Genomic DNA, 18,676 nt, shown 5'->3' on the forward strand with positions numbered 1-18,676 from the left:
AACACACTCTTTCTTACTAGGCTGTTCACCATCCCCCCAACCATAACATGTTTAAAATGGAACTAAGCAGGGGCCCCTGGGTGGCTCAGTTGGTTAAGCGTCCAACTTTGCCTCAGGTCATGATCTCATGGCTTCTGAATTTGAGCCCTGAGTTGGGCCCTGTGCTGACAGCTCAGAGCCCGGAGCCTGCTTCAGATTCTGTGTGTGTCTCTCTCTCTGCCCCTCTCCAACTCGCACTCTGTCTCTCTCTCAAAAATAAATAAACATTAAAAAGAATAAAAATGAAATAAAAATAAAATAAAATAAAATAAAATAAAATGGAACTAAGCATCTTTATTTTTTTTTCAACTTTTTTTTTTTTATTATTTATTTTTGGGACAGAGAGAGACAGAGCATGAACGGGGGAGGGGCAGAGAGAGAGGCAGACACAGAATCGGAAACAGGCTCCAGGCTCTGAGCCATCAGCCCAGAGCCTGACGCGGGGCTCGAACTCACGGACCGCGAGATCGTGACCTGGCTGAAGTCGGACGCTTAACCGACTGCGCCACCCAGGCGCCCCGTTTTCTTTATTTTTAAAAAATGTTTATTTTTTTATTTTTGAGAGAGAGAGTGAGCAAGCACGTGAGCACGAGCTAGGGAGGGGCAGAGACAGAGACAGAGGATCCAAAGCAGGCTCTATGCTGACAGCACAGAGCCTGATGTGGGGTTCAAACTCATGAACCATAAGATCACGACCTGATCAGAAATCGGATGCTCAACCGACTGAGCCACCCAGGCACCCCAGAACATCTCTTCTTTAAAACAGGCAGCATGACAAAGGGCAGGGGGTTTGAGGCCAGTGGACACACTCTGAAACCTGGTTTTGCCACCCAGTGGTTAGGTGAAATGTTAAAGCCAAATGTACTTCTCTGAGCCTCAGTTTTCTCCTCTGTAAAATGGAAAGAACAGGTAGAATGGAGCACGAATCCTGGCCCCACGTCTTTTTATCTGGGTTTCTCCCGGGGATATCATCTGCTAGATGTTCAACAGGGCAAATCGTTTAACCTCTCTGAGCCTCTGTTTCCTTGATCACTGAAAGGGGGATAATAACAGTACCCACATCACAGGGTTGTTGTGAGGGTGACCTGAGGTAAAAACGTGAAGTGACACAAAGTAAATGCTTAAGAAGCGCGTGGTTATTATTAGCTCCCAGAATTACTAAGAGAAAGGAAGAGTCAAGGGAAAGAAACACTACACTGAGCGCCTCCTCCTATATGCCGAGCACTTCGTAGGCATTATCTCCTTGCATCCAGAGAACATCCCAGGAGGCAGGATTACTAACGTCAGTCACCTCCAGGTTACAGTTCAGGAGACTTTTTGGTGACGCTCAGTGACATGTCTGAGGCCGCTCCTGGCTAGGAAGTGGCAGAACCGGGATATGAACCCAAGTTTCCAAAACTGGGGCTTGAGGTCTTTTTGTAAATTTCAAAGTGTCATAATGAGTGTTATTTAACCCTGCCTGGTTCCTCATTTCTGCCAATGGCACAACCCAAGAGCTGGAAAGAACGTCAAAGAGCATATAATGCAGCGCCCAGTGCATAGAAAACAATAATTGTCTCCCCACTGACCGCCTCTCTTCTAACCCCTTCAGTTTACAAATGAGAAAACAGGCCCAGAGAGGTCAGGGGATTTGCCCAAAGTCACACAGCCACTGAGTGGCAGAGGCAGGAAAACTCAGTTTGGAGGCCTTTTGCAGACCCTTCCTTCTACCTCACCCTTTCCTGGCCAGTCACTAGGTTTTCTCAGGATCTTCCTTCATAATCTTTCACTCTCCTCCCAATGCTCTAACCCAGGCCAGAACCCTGTCACCAAACAGCCTCCCCTGAAGACTCCCTGCTTCCAGCCCCTCTGCCTTCCAACCCACCACATTTCTCTAAATAATTCCTTTTGGGGGCACCTGGGTGGCTCAGTTGGTTAAGCGTCTGACGTCGGTTGGTGAGTTTAAGCCCCACGTCAGGCTCTCCGCTGTCAGCACGGAGTCTCCTTGGGATCCTCTGTCCCCTTCTCTCTCTGCCCCTCCTCTGCTCATTCTCTCTCAAAATAAATAAATAAACTCAAAATAAATAAATAAATAAATAAATAAATAACCCCTCTTGAGTTATAACCCTTCCCTGGCCTCCCCTAAAAAAACAGATAAAAGGACAACTTCCTGTCCTGATACTAGGGACCTCCACAATTGAGCTCAACCTCCACTCCAGGCTTTTCTCCCACTATTTTTGCCCTATGAGTCCCTGCAGCCTTGGCTTCCTGCCCCTGTCCTGGCCAAGCCCTGGCCCCCGCCTTCTCCTTGCTCACCAGGACTCTCCGGCTCCCTGCCTAGGCTCCAGCAGCTTCTCTGAGCACTGCTGCTCCCGTGCCTTGCACACAGGCTGGGCTGTGATGGGCTTGCCCCAGGCTGGGCTGTGATGGGCCTGCTGTGTGCAGACACCTAGACCGCACGCCCCCGGACGGCAGGGATGGTGGGATAAACAGGCAGTCCCATCCAATGAACCATGAGGGAGCAGGCAAAGAGGAGAGAGCACAGGCTTTGGACCAAGGCAGGCCCAGAGTTCAAATCCTGACCCTTCCATTTATTAGCTAGTACCCTCAGGAAAGTTACTTAACCTCTGTGAGCCCGTTGTGGCATCTGAAAAAGCAGACAAATAATAACCACTGCCTGGAAGGTTTATGGAAGGATCAGAAATTGTACATGTAAAGGAACCGGCACTTGGGGAGTACTTACTAACTGCTGTTCTCAGAGGGACAGCAAGGCACAGGCTCTGGAATCTGAAACACTAGGTTTGAATCATGATTTTGCTGCCTCCTTGCTACTGAAGAAAGTCCCTTCACCTCTTGCAGCCTCAGTTTCCTCATCCATAAGATGGAGATAAGACAGTCTTGATCTCACAGGATTGTGGTAAGTGCCCAATGAGATGCTGCAAGGCCGCCCTAAGCACAGTGCTAGATTCGAAGGACCCTCAGTCGTGACACGGTTCACACTGGGACACTCTAGCCTGCAGAATTCTCCAGCTCTTCCCAAAACTCTTGATGCTACTCCAAACCCAGCCTGTAACCCTACTCCACGGGCCCCAGGTCCAGCTCCTGTCCCTGCCCACTGCTGTCTTCCAGGCTTGGACACAGGCTTTGGAGCCAGATAGACAGGTGGCCCAACCACAACTAGCCATGTGATGTGGGTCAAGTCTCTCTGACCCTCGTCTGGTAAAAAAGAAATGGGACATAATCAAATCCGCCTCCTAGTGCTATTTGGAAGATGCAGGAAGAGTTCGGCAAGTGGGTTTAGCAAAGCGTCCGGCACCTGGCATGAGCTTACTAAATATTAGCCGTTATTATTGTTCTATGAGACGCTATATTCCAAACAGCTGATTTAAGAAGAAACTTCAGAAAACAACCCAGCTGTGAGTGAAGGAGAGCCCCAGACCCTTTCAGGAAAGAGGAAGAGAGACGTTTCTGGAATCCTCACTGGATTCCCACAAGCCCTCGCCAAAGCAGGGAGGGAACTCCTACCAGCACACCGTGCCCTCCGGGGGCCAGGCTTCCCCTCTCTAGAACTCGGAAAGAAGTGACGCTCCTCTTTAGGCTGCCAAGAGGAGTGTGTGTCACACTGGAGCAAGGGAGCCACCCAGATGCCAAATGAAAGTCCCCAACTGCGGGGCCCTGAACAAGCTGGCTCAAAGGAGGCCCTGCAGCGGGGTCACTGTGGAAAGCGAACCCCACTCGGGAGGGAGGCAAGGAGCTGCCCCAGGGCTTATTCTCCGGCCAGACCACGCTGCCCAATCACGGCCCTGGCCTCAGCCTCAGTTTCCTCTTCACCAACTCCCGCTAGCAGCCAGCGGAGGTGGCAGCTCCTCAGGGCCGGGAGCAGACCCGTGTGCCATTCCTGAGCACGAGGCTCAGCCTCTTAAGTTTCAACAGAGAAAAACAATTTTCAAAGGGTACCGTTATTCCCGGTCTCACTGGATGCATAAAAAACGTTCTGGGCCGGGCAAGGGGACATGTACCCCCATTTTACAGATGAGGAAACAGATTTCAATAGCATAAGGCGGGGGGGGGCGCTGAAACTGGAACCCTTGTCTTCCAAATATTCTCTCAAACATTACCAACCACTATATCAAGACCTAGAGGTGGCAGGTGAGGGGAGAAGAGGCAAATACAGAAGAGTCAAATGTGTTTGCTTTAAAAAAAATTCACAGGGGCGCCTGGGTGGCTCAGTCAGTTCAGCATCTGACTTCAGCTCAGGTCACGATCTCACGGTTCATGGGTTCGAGCCCCGCGTCGGGCTCTGTGCTGACAGCTGGGTTTGGAGCCTGCTTCCGATTCTGTGTCTTCTTCCCTCTCTACCCCTCCCCCACTTGTGCTCTGTTTTTCTCTCCCAAAAATATATAAACATTAAAAAAAATGAACAGTGAAAACATTTTTAAAAAGCGGGGTCAAGCTTTGCGCAGTGGCAGTATCGTAGCCAATGAGGTTTATCCGAGGCGCGATTATTGCTAATTGAAAACTTTTCCCAATACCCCGCCGTGACGACTTGAAATATAGTCGGCATTGGCAATTTTTGACAGTCTCTACGGAGAAATAAAAAAAAAAAAAAAAAAAAAAAAAAAGCGGGGTCAGGGAGCACGCCTGGCTGTCTCAGTTGGTAGAGCAAGCATGTGACTCTTGATCACAGGGTCGTGAGTTCAAGCCGCACGCTGGGCTTTGTGCTAAGAAAGAAGAGAAAAGAGAAGAGAAGAGAAGAGAAGAGAAGAGAAGAGAAGAGAAGAGAAGAGAAGAGAAGAGAAGAGAAGAGAAAAGAAAAAAAGAAAGAAAGAAACATTTGCTTTGTTCACCCAGTCCAGAAAATATTTGTTGACGAAAGGAAGGAAGTCAGAGTGGGAAGAGATGTTATCCCTGCTTGAAGGGAATCTAAGATCTACTCCAGGGCTCGCGCGCTCGCTCTCTCTCTCTCTCCCCTAAGAAGTCAAGTCCCTCTCAGGCTAGTAAGGCCTCCCTGCTGCCTTGCGGGTGGGAATCTATAGCCCCTGGGGATGTGAAATGAGGGCGAAGGCTCCTCACTGAACGGCCGTGAGAAGCAAATGAATCTCCCCACACTCTCCTCCTGACCAAGGGGCATGCTCTGGGTCTCGCCCCAACCGCAGCCCGTGGAGGGGAGCAGGCAGGCACTCCACTCAGAGCCAGCCGGCTGGCTCTGTGACTCAAGCCCAGTGGCTGGCACGGAAGCACCCTGGGGCTGGCAGGCGCTACCGAGTCGGCATTAGCGAGGGAAGGCTGGGATCTCCACCAGCCTTGCTGGGTCCTGACCGCTGGGCCTTCCGTTGCCCCCACTGGTGGAGGAAACAGCTGCAGGGCTGTGGTCTCCCCAGCTTCCAGGTCAGTTCAAGGTCAGCCACAGCACCCGGGGCTGGGAGCACTGGGTCACTGTAGTCCCCACCTGACCCTTTCTGTTCATTCCAGAGGTTTATGGAGCACCTACAGGATATCAGCTTAGTGGTGGGCTGGGGGGCGGAGATACAGGAAGAGCTTGGCCTCAGGGCCCAGTGAGGGGGGGAAGCACATAATTACAGAGCCTGTGTAAGAGGCACTGCGAGTCAAGTGTGGGGACTCTGGGCCCAGCCAGCCTGATCTCATTTTGAAACCTGGTCTGGCCACTTGCTGGCTTGTGACTTTGAGGAAGCTGCTTAACCTCTCTGAGCCTCAGTTCCTCACTGGGTAATAACATTATCAAACTTGTAAGATGATGATGTGAATCAGAGATAACAAAGGTCTACCCCACAGCTCGTGGATTCATGGTGTTACTGGTGTCTGTAGTGGAGACGGGAGGGGGAGGAAATGTGTGGGGGTGGGGGCAGGAGGCAGCAAAAGGTGAAGTGGCAGTTAAGCAGGATCAGGAGGAATGACCCCTTGGGCTCACCAGAAAGAGGGCATGGCCGTAGAGGGGCTGTGGGAACAAAGCACAGGCAGTGGGGCAGAGGGCTGCAGGGGTGGGAAGTGCGGGCAGGTAGGCTGGAGTGTGCCTTCACCCTGCAAGTGCGCCTCTGCAGGCAAGTCTGCAGGAAAGTGGAAGACGATCTGTTTCCTGGCCGCAACACTAGGCAACACGAATTCATGGGATGAGAAAGTTACTCCCTCTTCAATTTTCACTCAAGCCTTTGACTCCATCAAGGGGAAAAGTCTCAACTTTAAAAAAAATTTTTAAATGTATGTTTATTTTTGAGAGAGAGAGAGAGAGAGAGAGAGAGAGAGAGAGAGAGAAAGAGCGAGCAGAGAGAGACAGAGACACAGAATCCGAGGTAGGTTCCAGGCTCCGAGCTGTCAGCACAGAGCCCAACACAGGGGCTCGAACCCACAAACCGCGAGATCATGACCTGAGCCGAAGTCAGACCCTTAACCGACTGAGCCACCCGGTCGCCCTAAAAAGTCTCAACTTCTAATACCTAATACCTGTGATCCTCACAGGCCTCAAAGGGACTGCTTTTCGCTAGCAACTGTAACCACAAGAGTTCTGTAACATTGTTATGTGTCTGTTTTTATGATTAGGTTCTATTCCCAGTAAGAGGCTCTTGGCTTACAAGGTTGGTAACAATGTTCCTTATAAAATACACTTAAAAATGAGTCACCTAAAGGAAACACTAAGGAAATTGAAGGTACAAGATGAGGTGCAGAAAGGGAAAAATTGCGAACGTTGTACTCAAAAGACCGATCTTCAGGAAATACTGTTGAGGGCACCCGGGAGTCACCCGAATTCTAAACCAGGGAGGGCTGGGGCCAAATCTGAGTCCTGGGAAGACAACTACGACTGAAGGGAGACGCCAGGTGTTGGGGCCTGGTCAGCAGTCAATCCAGGCGGCAAATGAGACAGGTCTGCCCTAGGGCAGTGGGCTTCAGAAGGACCTGAGGGGAGACACCCTGGGCACAGACAGGCTGCGGTTTGTGACCTGCTGTGTGGTGGCGGAAGGAGACGCAGCCTTTATGTCCATTCTGTGAGCTGTAAACGTGTCTACATTAGCGTCTGTCACTCAGATCTGGATGTTTCTATCGTCTCCCATCAGACTGGGAGCAATGTTGGCACCTCCTACCTCTTTTCCAACTTCCCAAAGTGCCTGGACTCTGTATGGCCCTGTGGGATGACCCAGCTACAGGGCTTGCCAGCTGACAAGTCAACATCTCAGCCACCCCGGTTCGCCTGTGCCTGAGGGGTTTCCCGGACACGAGACTGGAAGGAGCTGGTCACCCCACTTCAGACGGTCCTTGAAAGGCAGGAGCCTTGGGCTAGAACCTGTTGGGCTGGAGTGGCTGGCCTATGGGGCCAAAGCGAGAAGCCCACAGTCTGCATGGGCCCCGGTGAGCATCAGTTCATGTTTATGTGGACAGCACCATCCACCTCAAAGTAGGTCTCCAACCTTCTGGAAAAGGCTCAGTGACCTTTGTCCTTTTCAAGAAAATATATTTCACCCTGATTAGAAACCTCCTTGGCCACACCCTCAAATTTGGCTCCTGTTCAAGTTTCAGAGTTCAGAGGCCTCAAAGATGTCACTTTCCAGGCTTAGCAGCTGTTCCCAAAGGAAAGTCTCTAACCCTGACATTTAGGGTCCCGTGGGACTAACTCCACCCCATTCTCCAACCAGAATTTCTCTAATTCTCTGAAGTATTGCTCCTTTTCCAGCCAATATGGCCTGCTCAGGGTTCCATGCCTGTCCTTGCTCCTTCCCACTCTGTTCTCTCCTCCTCTGTTCCATCTGCCTGGAGGCTCCCTTCACACATATTCCTGGGCTTGAACTCTACCCAAACTTTAAGCTTTGGCTCAAGGCACCTCTCCATGAAGCTTCCCCATATCCTCCAGGCAGAAGATAATCCTGTTTCTCTGATCCACTTCCAAAGCCTGATCTCACCTGTAGCAGCTGGTTAGGCCTTCTGCCTGGGACTGAGCTAGCCTAGAAACCATGGGAAGGCAGGGTTCACATCAGATTCATTTTTGGCCTCCCACCTCCACCCCTGTAGTCAGGAGCCAGCATATAGAATTAACACATAAATGGTTAAACTGTAATGCCTAACTGGGAGAAGTTCCAACTGTCTCTCCATCAGTCACCTAGGGACATCAAGGAGGGCCTCTACAGAGGCTCAGCCATTCAGCCAATATCCCTGGACCCTCCACTTGGCAGACTAGGTAAACAAGACCTCACTGTCCAGGAAAGGCTGCCGGGCCTGCCCGACAATTCTGTAACCACCACCATGCAGCACAGGGCCAAGAAAGGAAGGACACGGAGCTCTTGGAAGGTGTCATGGAAGGTCTGGCCCAACTGGGGTCATGAAGGCTTCTCAGAGGACGGAATACCTGGGTCGAGACATAAGAATGAAGATCGTGTGGCCACAGAAGACGGGGAATGCATCCCTGTGGCCATCTCAGAAGAGAGAGCAAGGCATTTGGGAATCAAGGCACACAGTCCGTCTCCACGCCTCCACTCCCTGGCCACGTGATCCCCCTGCCTCAGTTTCTGCATCGGCACAGCCGGGCCGCTGAGAGGATCTGTGGGGATAATGGATGGAAAACACTCACTACACGCAGCCAAGCGGTCCCCAAACATGGGGGATTACAGTTGTCATTATTGCCCACACGACTCACAGGAGGCCAGAGGATTCCAGGTGGCCAGATCCCCAAGCTCAGGCTGGACTGCACAATAATCCTGCCTCACGATTAGCCCTGAGTTGGAGGCAGGAGAAACGGGTTGCCACATAGCCTCCCCTGTTGCCAGGTGGACCGCCCAGGTCAGACTGCAGAAATCTGAAGGAGCAGAGTTGAGTCTAAGAGGCCAAGTGGTGAGCGGCCCAGTGGGGCGAGGGGGAAGGAAGCTGGATGCAGGCAGAGGAAGACAGCAATCGAGGGCGTGGCCGAAGACAGGCCTGGGCAGAGGGATGAGCCGAAGAACGAAGAGCAAGAGAACATCCTCACCCTTCCTGCCCACCCTCCCGAGCTGTGCCAGAGAAGCAGTGAAATGACTCCCAGTGATGGATGCAGCAGCTCTGACATTAACAGGCCACCGGGTCTGTTCAAGGCCAGTCAGACGTTTAAAAGCCTGTCTGAAAGCCACCCTGTGAGGGGAAGGAGCCAACCACAGACCGGAAACCCGGTGTGCAAAGAGCCACGTCACTTCTCCCCAGGAAGGAGCGAGGGTGCAGCAAGCTGAGATTAAGGCCCAGCACCCAGCCTCCCAGGGGGACCCACACAGTGGTCTGGGAGGAATCAAGGGCTATCTGCGGTGCCTTGGGAGCACAGGTTCTTTCTGGCCACAATGGCCTTCCTGCTGTTCCTTACACATACCAGCTTGGGGCGCCTGGGAGGCTCAGTTGGTTAAGTATCCGATTCTTGATTTCGGCTCGGGTCGTGATCTCACGGTTCGTGGCATTAAGCCCCGCGTCGGGCTCTATGCTGACAATGTCAAGCCTGCTTGGGATTCTCACTCGCTCTCTTTCTGCCCCTCCCCTGCTCATGCTCTCTCTCTCTCTCTCAAAATAAATAAATAAATAAACATTAAAAGCAAACAAACAAACATACCAGCTTGTTCACCACTTCAGGCTTTTGCTTTTACTGTTTCCAGACTGTGCGTTACTGGCTCCATCACACCATTCAGAGCTCCTCTCAAGTACACCTCCTCCTACAGGCTTTCCCAGATCACCTACTCTAAACTCCCCACTCCCCACACCTACTGTGCTTTTCCCCTAGAAGCCTACAGAGTTCAATCCCTTGTCTCTTCAGGTCTTTGCTTCTTTGCTCAGAAGTCACCTCCTTCACAAAGTGTTCCCTGACCACCCAGTTTAAAGTCATACACCCTCCCCCCCTCCCCAGCTCTTATCCTCCCTCCCTACTTTACTCTCCCCTGACGTCCTAGATATTTGTTAACTGTCTTTCTCCTCCCACTGGAACATCAGCTCCGAGAGCGCAGGGGATTACTGTCCTATTTGTTCACTACTGTATCGTCAGCATCTAGAAAAGGGTCGGGCACATAATAGGGGTTCAACAAATGATGAGTGAATAAGTGTATATGAATGTTTAAGAGCAGGGCCTCTGGTCAGACTGTATGAGATCTCATTCCAGCTCTTCCACTTCCTGTAATGATCTTGGACCACTTACTTTACTCCTCTGAGACTTAATTTAATTAGTAAAAGGAGAGCAACAACAGTCCTGGTCTCATAGGATTATTGGGGGATTAAATAAGATCATGCATGTAAAGAGGTGAAGACACTGCCTGACCCCCAGCGAGCACTCAGTACTAAGCTGACGGCCATGGTAGCCTTCATCGGCTAGCATTTCTTACTTGCTCCTCTGTTCCCTTGTTTATCATGCGTTTCCACCCTAGGGTCGGCTCCAGCCTGCCTCACTCACTACCGTGCCCTCAGTTCCTGGCAAGGTGTGGGAAGAGAAAATCGGGCCTCCTCTCAAACCAAGGAATGTGGAGGCGGGAGACGCAGCTTCAGCTGGAGTAGGAGCCTCACCGATTTGTTTCTCTAGAGCGGCTGCCTCACAGACGGTGGCCCGGGGCAGGATCCCAGGGTCGGTGAAGCTGGTCTGCAGCAGGCAGCTCATGACGAAGAAGAAGAGGATGGCAGCGATGATGGGGATGGCGAGGGTCAGCTGGCGGGCCAGGAAGGGACAGCTAGAGAGAGAGAGGGAGAGAGAGATGAGCAGATACCCCAAGGGCTCCCTGGAACACAGGGCTACAGCACTAGACAGGTGTCATGCCATCAACACCACTCCGCATTCTGGCATACAGCCTTTCCCTGAGGAAGAGGGACAGCTCCTAGGTGAGCGCAGCCACTCCTCCAAGAGTGCCTGGAGCAGACATCACTAATTGATCTTTGCACTTTCCCTCTGAGCCAGGAGCAGACATGATCAATAGAGCCCAGAACTTTTTTTTTTTTTTTTTTTTTAAATGAGCTAAGGAGAGAGGTCTAGATCCCAGCACTCTTAACCCCGGCTCTTAGCTGCAGCTTCAGAATCCTTCTAAACACAGAGCTTCAGGCAGCCACTACCAATGAACTAGGCAGTCACTTGAGTTGACCGTCCACGACAATGTTCACTTATTCATTCATTCAGTTACTCCACAAATATTTAGCGAGGTCTCACATGTGCCAGGCAATACCATCAACAAACAGCAGGAATAATGGCAGTGAATAAGAGTGTTGTTTCTCCACCTGTCATGAGGCTGCGGTCTAGTGGGGAAAAGACAGGTAAACAGAGAGAGGTGCTACACAGGGCTTTGTGTGCTAACACGGGAGAGAGGAAATCAGCAGAACAGTCAGGAATATCTGGCTGGGGGAGATAATGTCTAAGCTAAAATCTGAAGAATAAGTAGGGGTCAGCCACGTGCAGGGGGTTAGGGGAAGAGCATGGTCTATGCACTGCCACTGTCATCCCAGGGCTGGCATCCCAAGCCCATGCTTTCAGGTCCCTGACCCCAGTTGGTTTGGAGGACAGCCTGTGCTCAGGCTGACCCTGAGGCCTGCCCAAACTATTAACCGCTGTCCTACGCTGCCTTCCCTCCCAGAGCTAGAGTGGCACCTGATGGGGTGAGGAGCTGCTACTTGGGAAATGACAGGCTGCTGGGAGGCCAGTATCAGAAGAGGCTCCAGGAGCTGGCACAGTCACAGAAAGCAAACCTGTGGACACATACTCTGTTTCCACAGCCTCTACTCCCAGAAGCTCTGGCCTCCAGAGAGGCCCTTCCCTTGAAGAGCAAAGACTGCCAGGTCCAACGGCTCCAACTGGACCACATTCCGCCCCAAACATCTCAGTGGTCCCTGGGTTCAAGACTCAAAGCTGGGCCCTCTGTGTCACCCACATGCCAATCAACCAGTTCATGCATAACCAGACTTTTGGGGGGACGGAAACGAAGTCTGAGACTTGTAGAGCACTCAGAAACACCAAGTGCTAGCTCCCTGATTTTACAGAGGGGGTATCTGAGGCCCACAGCCACATTCAAGGTCACCCTGTCAGCCAAAGACAGGACTGGGGCCTCCGGGCCCTCATCAGCTACTCTCTCTGTTCATTCAACAAATATTTACTGTCCTGAATGCCTACTACCCACCAGGCCCAGTTCTAGGCACCAAAGACAAAACAGTGTGGAGAACGAAGCCCTTCTGTGGCGAAGAGACAGGCAACAAACTAGCAGAAAGTATAGGCATAGTATGTTCAGATGGTGGCAAGTGCTTCCAGAAAACAAGTAGTCAGGGAAGAGGGGATAGGAGGGAGGGGAGTGGTTTGTTCACTTATAGGGGCAGTTAGGGAAGGAGGGAAAAAAAGTGAAGGAGTGAGCCATGAGACTATCCAAAGGAAGGGTATTCCAAATGGTGCAAAGGCCCTGAGGCAGGAATATGCAAAGAGGCCAATGTGCCTGGAGGAGGACGCACAGGGGGATAGTGGGGGGAGATGGATGGAGAGAAAGACTTTGGTTCTTATCCCAGAAAGCCAGGGAGAACTCCAGGGGGAGCCTGGGATCTGACTTAGAATTAAAGGGGCACTCTGGCCTCCATGTGGGGTGGGAAGTGGGGCAGAAGCCAGATACCCTGCTGAGAGCCCTGTGCAATAATTTACCCAACCAAACAATGAAGCAAAACCATTCTCAGCAGGAAAAGCCCTAGAGAGCCACTCTACCTTTTTCCAGAGCAATGGAAGAGTGTGAGCTCACTCACTCTCCAGCGTTCCCACACCCTGGGTCCCTACCGAGGTAACACCCCAGTCTAGACCCAGGGGAGGTCTGAGCCCAAACCCCAAACCCTCCTGCCAACTCCACCAGCCCAAGTGAAGAAGGGCAGAGACAAGGCAAGATGATTCACAAGCCCTCCCTGAACCCAGAAGTCCTCTTTTCTCCCTTCTCTGGGGGACAAATCTGTCATCAGTCAAGATACCCACGCAACCCAGAGAAGATCCTGCTTCTGAACTAACCGAATCCCACGCCTCAGTGTCACAGAGCTGGGGGCGGGGGGGGGGGGGGCGGTCAACTTCCTCCTGCTCAGGCTGCAGCCCTGGGGGTACTGGAAAAGGAACTTTCAAAACACTCATGCGGGTCGTGTCGGGTCAGCTCAGCAAGGTGGATCTGAAACTCAGCCCAAGGAACACACTGGAGGCTGGGGGCTCCCCAGAGCTCCTGCGTGTTATATTTTCCTGGAACTTTTCATCCACCCTGACTCAGAAAGGAAGGGTGAAAGGGAGAAGCTAATTTGTAGGAAGTCCTCACCTTGCTTCAAGGGGAAACCCAAGGTTGCAGATACATGATCTGGCAGCTGGAGAGGGTACTTGGGGGTGGCGTCTTTGTGGCAGCCTTAGCACAGCCACAGGCCCTTAGGACGTGTTTTATGGTGAAGAAAACAGCTAATAACAGCAGCCAGCGTTAAGTGCTTGTTACTGGTTAAAACCTTACGCACATGACATAGTGCCACCCTCATGACAACCTATTATAAACCCCATTTTATAGATGACGAAAGTAGGGCTCCAAGGTGAAGGGACTATCCCAGAGTCATGCGGATAGTGTGTGGTGGGGCTGGGATTTGAACCAGGTCTGTTGGCTCCAGAGATGGAGTTCTTAACCACGCCGCACAATTAAGCAAGACCACAAAGGATGGGGGAGAACCCGGAGGGGAAGCTGTGTGGGTGAGTGTGAGTGTGTGTGCAAGGGATCACACAGCAGACGGCTCAAGCTAGAGACCAAAGGTGGAGTGCAAAACTTCTGGGAAGTGACAAGCATTCCTCCTCCAGCCAGAAAAGGGAGCTACTGTGTGGGCCTACCCTGGGTCACGGGGGATGTGAAGAGGTCAAAACCCCACAGGGGCAAACAGGACCTATCACACCAAAGCACTGTGGACTCTCTTAAAAAATAACAAGGCACTGCAGCTGTTCCTGCCATGGGACAGGCCAGAGGTTTGCTCCAGAATGGTGAGAATGCAAAGAAAGCCAGGGGTACATGGGGTGGGGGGGCAGGGACCTGCCAGAGTCAGAGGGAAGGACTGGAACCACTGGGGAAACTAAGGAAGGTACTGGAGAGGGAAGGGAGGCCTAAGAGGCCCAAAGCAGTCTGGGAAGATTGCCTGAGGGCCTAGAGGGAGAATGACTGAGGTGAAAGGAAGGGGGAAGGGTCTGAGAGTAAGAGATGACAGGGGACCCCAGAAGGGACCCTGGTGGGACACGGAGGCAGCTGGGAGAATTGTGATGGGTAGTATAAAGCCAAAGGACACAGAAAAGATCCAGAAGTTGTCTGGAAGGGATATAAAGCAAAGATGCCTCAAGGGGTCAGAAGGAAGCGGGGGCTGGCCAAGAGATGGTCCAGCAGAGAGGTGAGGGCCAGGGGATCCGGGAGGCCTGAGCCACGTTCTGAGAGGGAAGAGAGGGTGGGTCGGTGCAGGGACTGGCAAGTGTGGGGCTCCTGGCAGAGGCTGGCAAAGGCAGGGTGCCAGGGAAAGGCAGGGAGGGACAGGAGACAGGCCAGAGGATGGGGCGATGGGGCCCCGTGTGGATGGAGCATCCAGATGGATGGAGGAAGGACAGTAGGGGTGGGGTTGGGGCGGTGGGTGGTGAGGGCCAGGGAGGGCCGATGAGAGACACGCGAGGGGACTGGAAAGGCCTGGGGGCAGATCCTGAGCGGGCGAGGACGCAGGCCCGGGAGGAGCAGGGAGGAGAGAGTGCCTGGCAGGTGCAGGGAAGGGCGGAGCGCCCGAGGAGGTCGGAGTGGACCGGGCGCCCAGCGGGAGACCAGAAGGGCGGGAGTGCTCGCCGAGGAGCCGGGCGGGTGGAGTGCGCGGCAGGGGGCGGAAGGGACCGGAGGGATGGGGGCGCCCGAGGGGGCGGGGCCGGGGGCACCGCGGGACTCACTCGAAGACGAAGAAGAGGATGGTGGTGGTGAGGATGAGCAGCAGCGTGAGTGCGAAGACGCCGCCGTGGCCGGCCAGCATGAGGCGGCCGCCGCAGTAGAAGCGGTTGCGGCCCGGGAACACCTCCCACTTGCGCCGCGGGCGGCGGCCGATGCTCCCGCTGCCGCTGCCGCTGCCGCTGCCGCTGCTGCTCCAGCGCGGCGCGCTGGCGGGCGGCGGGGGCCCGGGGCCGGGGCCGGGGGGCGCGGCTGGACCGGGGCGGCGCGCCCCAGGGGAGGCGGGCGGCGGGGCGGCCCCGGGGCTGATCTGCTGGTACTCGCAGTCCTTCATGCGGCCGGCCGCGGGCCTCGGCTCCGCGCCCCACGGGCCGGCCGGGCCGCAGCGGGACCGGGGCCGAGCAGCGGAGGTGGTAGTGGCGGTGGCGGCGGCGGCGCTCGCGCGCGCGCGCGCGCGCGCGGCACTCGCTTGCTGGGGGCGGCCCCGCCGCCGCCGCCCCGCCCCCGCCCCGCGCGGCCTCCCGCCGCAGCGCCCCCTCCGCCTGGGCCCGGGATGGCGCTCGCGCCCCGCGGCCGGCCCCGGCCCCGCTGCGCACCCTGAGCCGCGGCGGTCCCCTCTGCAAGATGACGGGGCAGCAGATGCGCGCTCCCGGGCGCCCTCTGTTCCCTTGCAATGAAATCATTTCTTGGGTGTCCCCTGTGTGCCAGGCACCTTGCCAAGCGCCGAGATTCGAGTGGTGGACTTCTTGATCTACTTCTGGCAATCTGTAATTCCAGGGCCAGGCTTCACCCATCTCTGAGGTCTGACTGGATAGGTATTGGGGGGGGGGGGAGGGCGTGGGGACTGGCAGGGGAGGGCGTGGGGACACAATCTGCTTTGAAACCCAGGGGCCTGTTAAAGACTGTCTTGGAGTTCACAATGCCCAGTGGGCGTGTGTGGCACATCCTGACCTTCCCTCACCCAGATCTGTGATCTGGACCCAGACCAAGGGTTATCTAGATATCTGGGTTGATGTAGAGTTGATGCCACAGGCCTCAGTATTTTTCAAGAATTTTGGGTGTGTTTGCTTTCCAAATGGCTGTGTAACAAATTATCGCAAATTTAGTGGCTTAAAACAATACACATTATTATCTCATACATTCCAGGTCTGGAGCCCCAACCCAGTCAGTTGAATCCTTTGCTCTGAGTCTCAGAAGGCTGCAGTCAAGGTATCAGCAAGGCTGCATCCTCATCTGGAGACTCAACTGGGGAAGAATCCACTTGCAAGCCCACTCAAGTTTTGTTGGCAGAACTTATTTCCTTAGACTCTGTGACTCAGGGCCTGAGATTTTTGCTGGCTGTCAGCTGGAGGCTTCCCTCAGGTTCCAGAGGCCATCTGCAGTTCCTAGAGATTCCCACAGTTCCTTGCCATGTGGGTTTCTCCAACATGGCTGCTTGTTTCATCAGGCCCACAAGGAGAGTCTGGCTCCAGTGTGCTAAGTCAGAGTTTCACATAATGTAACTTACTATGTATGTAGCAGGAATGACGTCCCGTCACCTTTGCCATATTCTATAGGTGAGAAGAAAGTCACAGGTCCCACTCGAACTCAAAAAGAGAGAATCACAAAAAAGATGTGAATAGCAGGAGGCAGGAATCATTAGGGGTTACCTTAGGGTCTGTCCACAACACTGGAGTTACTGGAAAACCTAAGGAAAAGTATAGGAAAAGGGAGAGCCGGAGACGAGCATAGGAGAGAGTAAAAAAGAAAGTCAAAATACACGATGCAGAGGGGTGGAAAGGTAACAACACTGACCTCAAGGATCACTAATTGTTACACATGCCAGAGGCTGCCCAGCCATGCCTTTGGTGCCAAAGATCCTGGGTCTGATGAGCCCCACCTTGGAGTGAACCATGTTGTGGGCTTCTTCCCCTCTTGCTCCTTGGCTGTAGAACAAAGTTAAAAACTGGACATACTGGTTTCAGTAAAGAGTCCTGCTGTCCCACCCAACTGGGTTCTTTTGCAGCCCTACACCTTTGCTTGCTCCTTGTCACTTTCCAGAAACTCAAACTATCCTGCTTGATTTCAGCCTTCCTCCTCTCTACTTCATAATCTCCCCATTTGCATGGATCCTTTCCTCTCGTCTTAAAGATGTGGCCCATGGCCAGGCCTCCACTCATGTCCACTCATGTCGCTCTCCATTCATACAGACTGCAAACACACACTCTATTCTCCTCTATCAATTAAAAGGCAAAATGAAACTAAAATATCAATAACAGAAACAGCATTCCCTCCTCGTGCTAGAGTCAGGTTTATCTTTTTCTCTCTGATTTAAAGAGCAGCTACCCCTTGCATACCACCCATTCATTTGACTTTTTTCAATTTAGCCTCTGTTGACATCACTCCTCTAAAACCTCTATCGTGGGGCACCTGGCCGGCTCAGTCCGTAGAGCATGCGACTCTTGGTCTTTGGGTTGTAAGTTCAAGCCCCACACTGGGTGTAGAGATTACTTAAAAATAAAATCTAAGGGGCACCTGGGTGGCTCAGTCAGTTAAGCATCTGACTTTGGCTCAGGCCACGATCTCATGGTTTGTGGGTTCAAGCCCCGCATCAGGCTCTGCACTACAGTGCCGGAACCTGCTTGGGATTCTGTCTCCCTCCCCTGCTCTCTCTCAAAATAAATAAACTTTAAAAAAAAAAAAACCTTCTATCTTAAATGTCACTAAGGACCCACTTAGTGTGGCATAAACTGCTCATTCTCACCAATACCCACAGTTCCCAGCCTCTCTTACAGATGGGTGTGGCCAAGTGACTGAATTCTAGCTAATGGAATGTGAGTGGAAGTGACAAGCTGGCTCACAAAAGTCCCAAGTGCTGATCTTTGCTCCCTTCCCATCTGCTAGCAGAATGGAGGAGACTCTGAGAGTCAAACTAGATGTCCTCATTCCAAGTTTCAGGGTCCCAGTCCTTCTCAATCACCAGAAAGACTTAATAAGATTGAATTCAACTGATGTAATTGTGCAAAATGCATAATATTTTTTTTATGTTTTGTTTATTTTTGACAGAGAGACAGACAGACAGAGCATGAGTGGGGTAAGGGCAGAGAGAGAGAGAGGGAGACCCAGAATTCAAAGCAGGCTCCAGGCTCTGAGCTGTCAGCACAGAGCCCGACGCGGGGCCTGAACTCACAGACTGCGAGATCATGACCTGAACTGAAGTCAGACGCTCAACCGCTCAACCGCTCAACCGACTGAGCCACCCAGGCGCCCCAACATGCACGATATTTTGTTTTATTTGCAGCAGATAAGTCTGGGGGCCAGAAGAAATAAGACATTGTTTTATGGTTATCCTGGAAACTCTCTGATTCTCTGATTGTGACTTAGACGGAGAGTTTAAAGATCCAACCTTGTCATTTTCTTTCTGCAAGAACTCTGATGCATTCAGAAGCATTCCTGTAGTCATCATCACTGCCATAACAGTCAAGTGCAACAATCACTTGGGCCCCCAAGGCACTTGCTTTAGTTGGCACTTCATCACAAATAACCACAGGTGATAATTTGAGTAATCATGATGCCACAGCATGCGGTGGATTCGTCCCATTGTGTTTCCCATCGGCAAGGAGCTCAGCACCCTGAAATCCAATGACACGACCAAACCAGATCCCTATTCCTGTCTTTTGAGATGTTCTGGGACTCCCCCTGAGTACCAATTTCTGTATCAGTCAGGGTCCAGCCAATGAGACAGAACCATACCAGTCATTGCATAGAGGGGATTTAGTATAAAGGACAGTTGGAACCGTTAACTAGGT

General features: G+C 52.7%; 1 protein-coding gene and 1 non-coding gene across 4 annotated transcripts in view; one reads left to right on the forward strand and one right to left on the reverse strand.

Annotated features, from left to right (window-relative positions):
* Positions 1 to 15,302, reverse strand: part of ZDHHC18 (zinc finger DHHC-type palmitoyltransferase 18) — a 29,608-nt gene extending 14,306 nt beyond the window's left edge. The window contains exons 1-2 of one of the 3 annotated variants that reach the window (XM_047086003.1): positions 8,657 to 8,783; positions 8,369 to 8,560 (exon numbers count right to left, since the gene is read on the reverse strand). In XM_047086003.1, the coding sequence (XP_046941959.1) occupies positions 8,369 to 8,560; positions 8,657 to 8,768 (304 nt within the window). In that variant the 5' untranslated portion in view covers positions 8,769 to 8,783. Of the gene's footprint in view, positions 1 to 8,368; positions 8,561 to 8,656; positions 8,784 to 10,524; positions 10,686 to 14,893 lie in introns of those variants that run through there. The other 2 variants (XM_047086001.1, XM_047086002.1) reach the window with 2 other exon arrangements.
* Positions 4,470 to 4,610, forward strand: LOC124516666 (U4 spliceosomal RNA). Its single transcript, XR_006963088.1, has one exon. It is a non-coding gene; the product is annotated as a U4 spliceosomal RNA (small nuclear RNA).
* Positions 15,303 to 18,676: the final 3,374 nt, after the last annotated feature.

Source organism: Lynx rufus, unplaced genomic scaffold, assembly GCF_022079265.1.
Source record: "Lynx rufus isolate CCGP_SWC_20201006 ecotype Redwood Valley unplaced genomic scaffold, mLynRuf1.p SCAF_2, whole genome shotgun sequence".
NCBI classification, from domain to species: domain Eukaryota; kingdom Metazoa; phylum Chordata; class Mammalia; order Carnivora; family Felidae; genus Lynx; species Lynx rufus.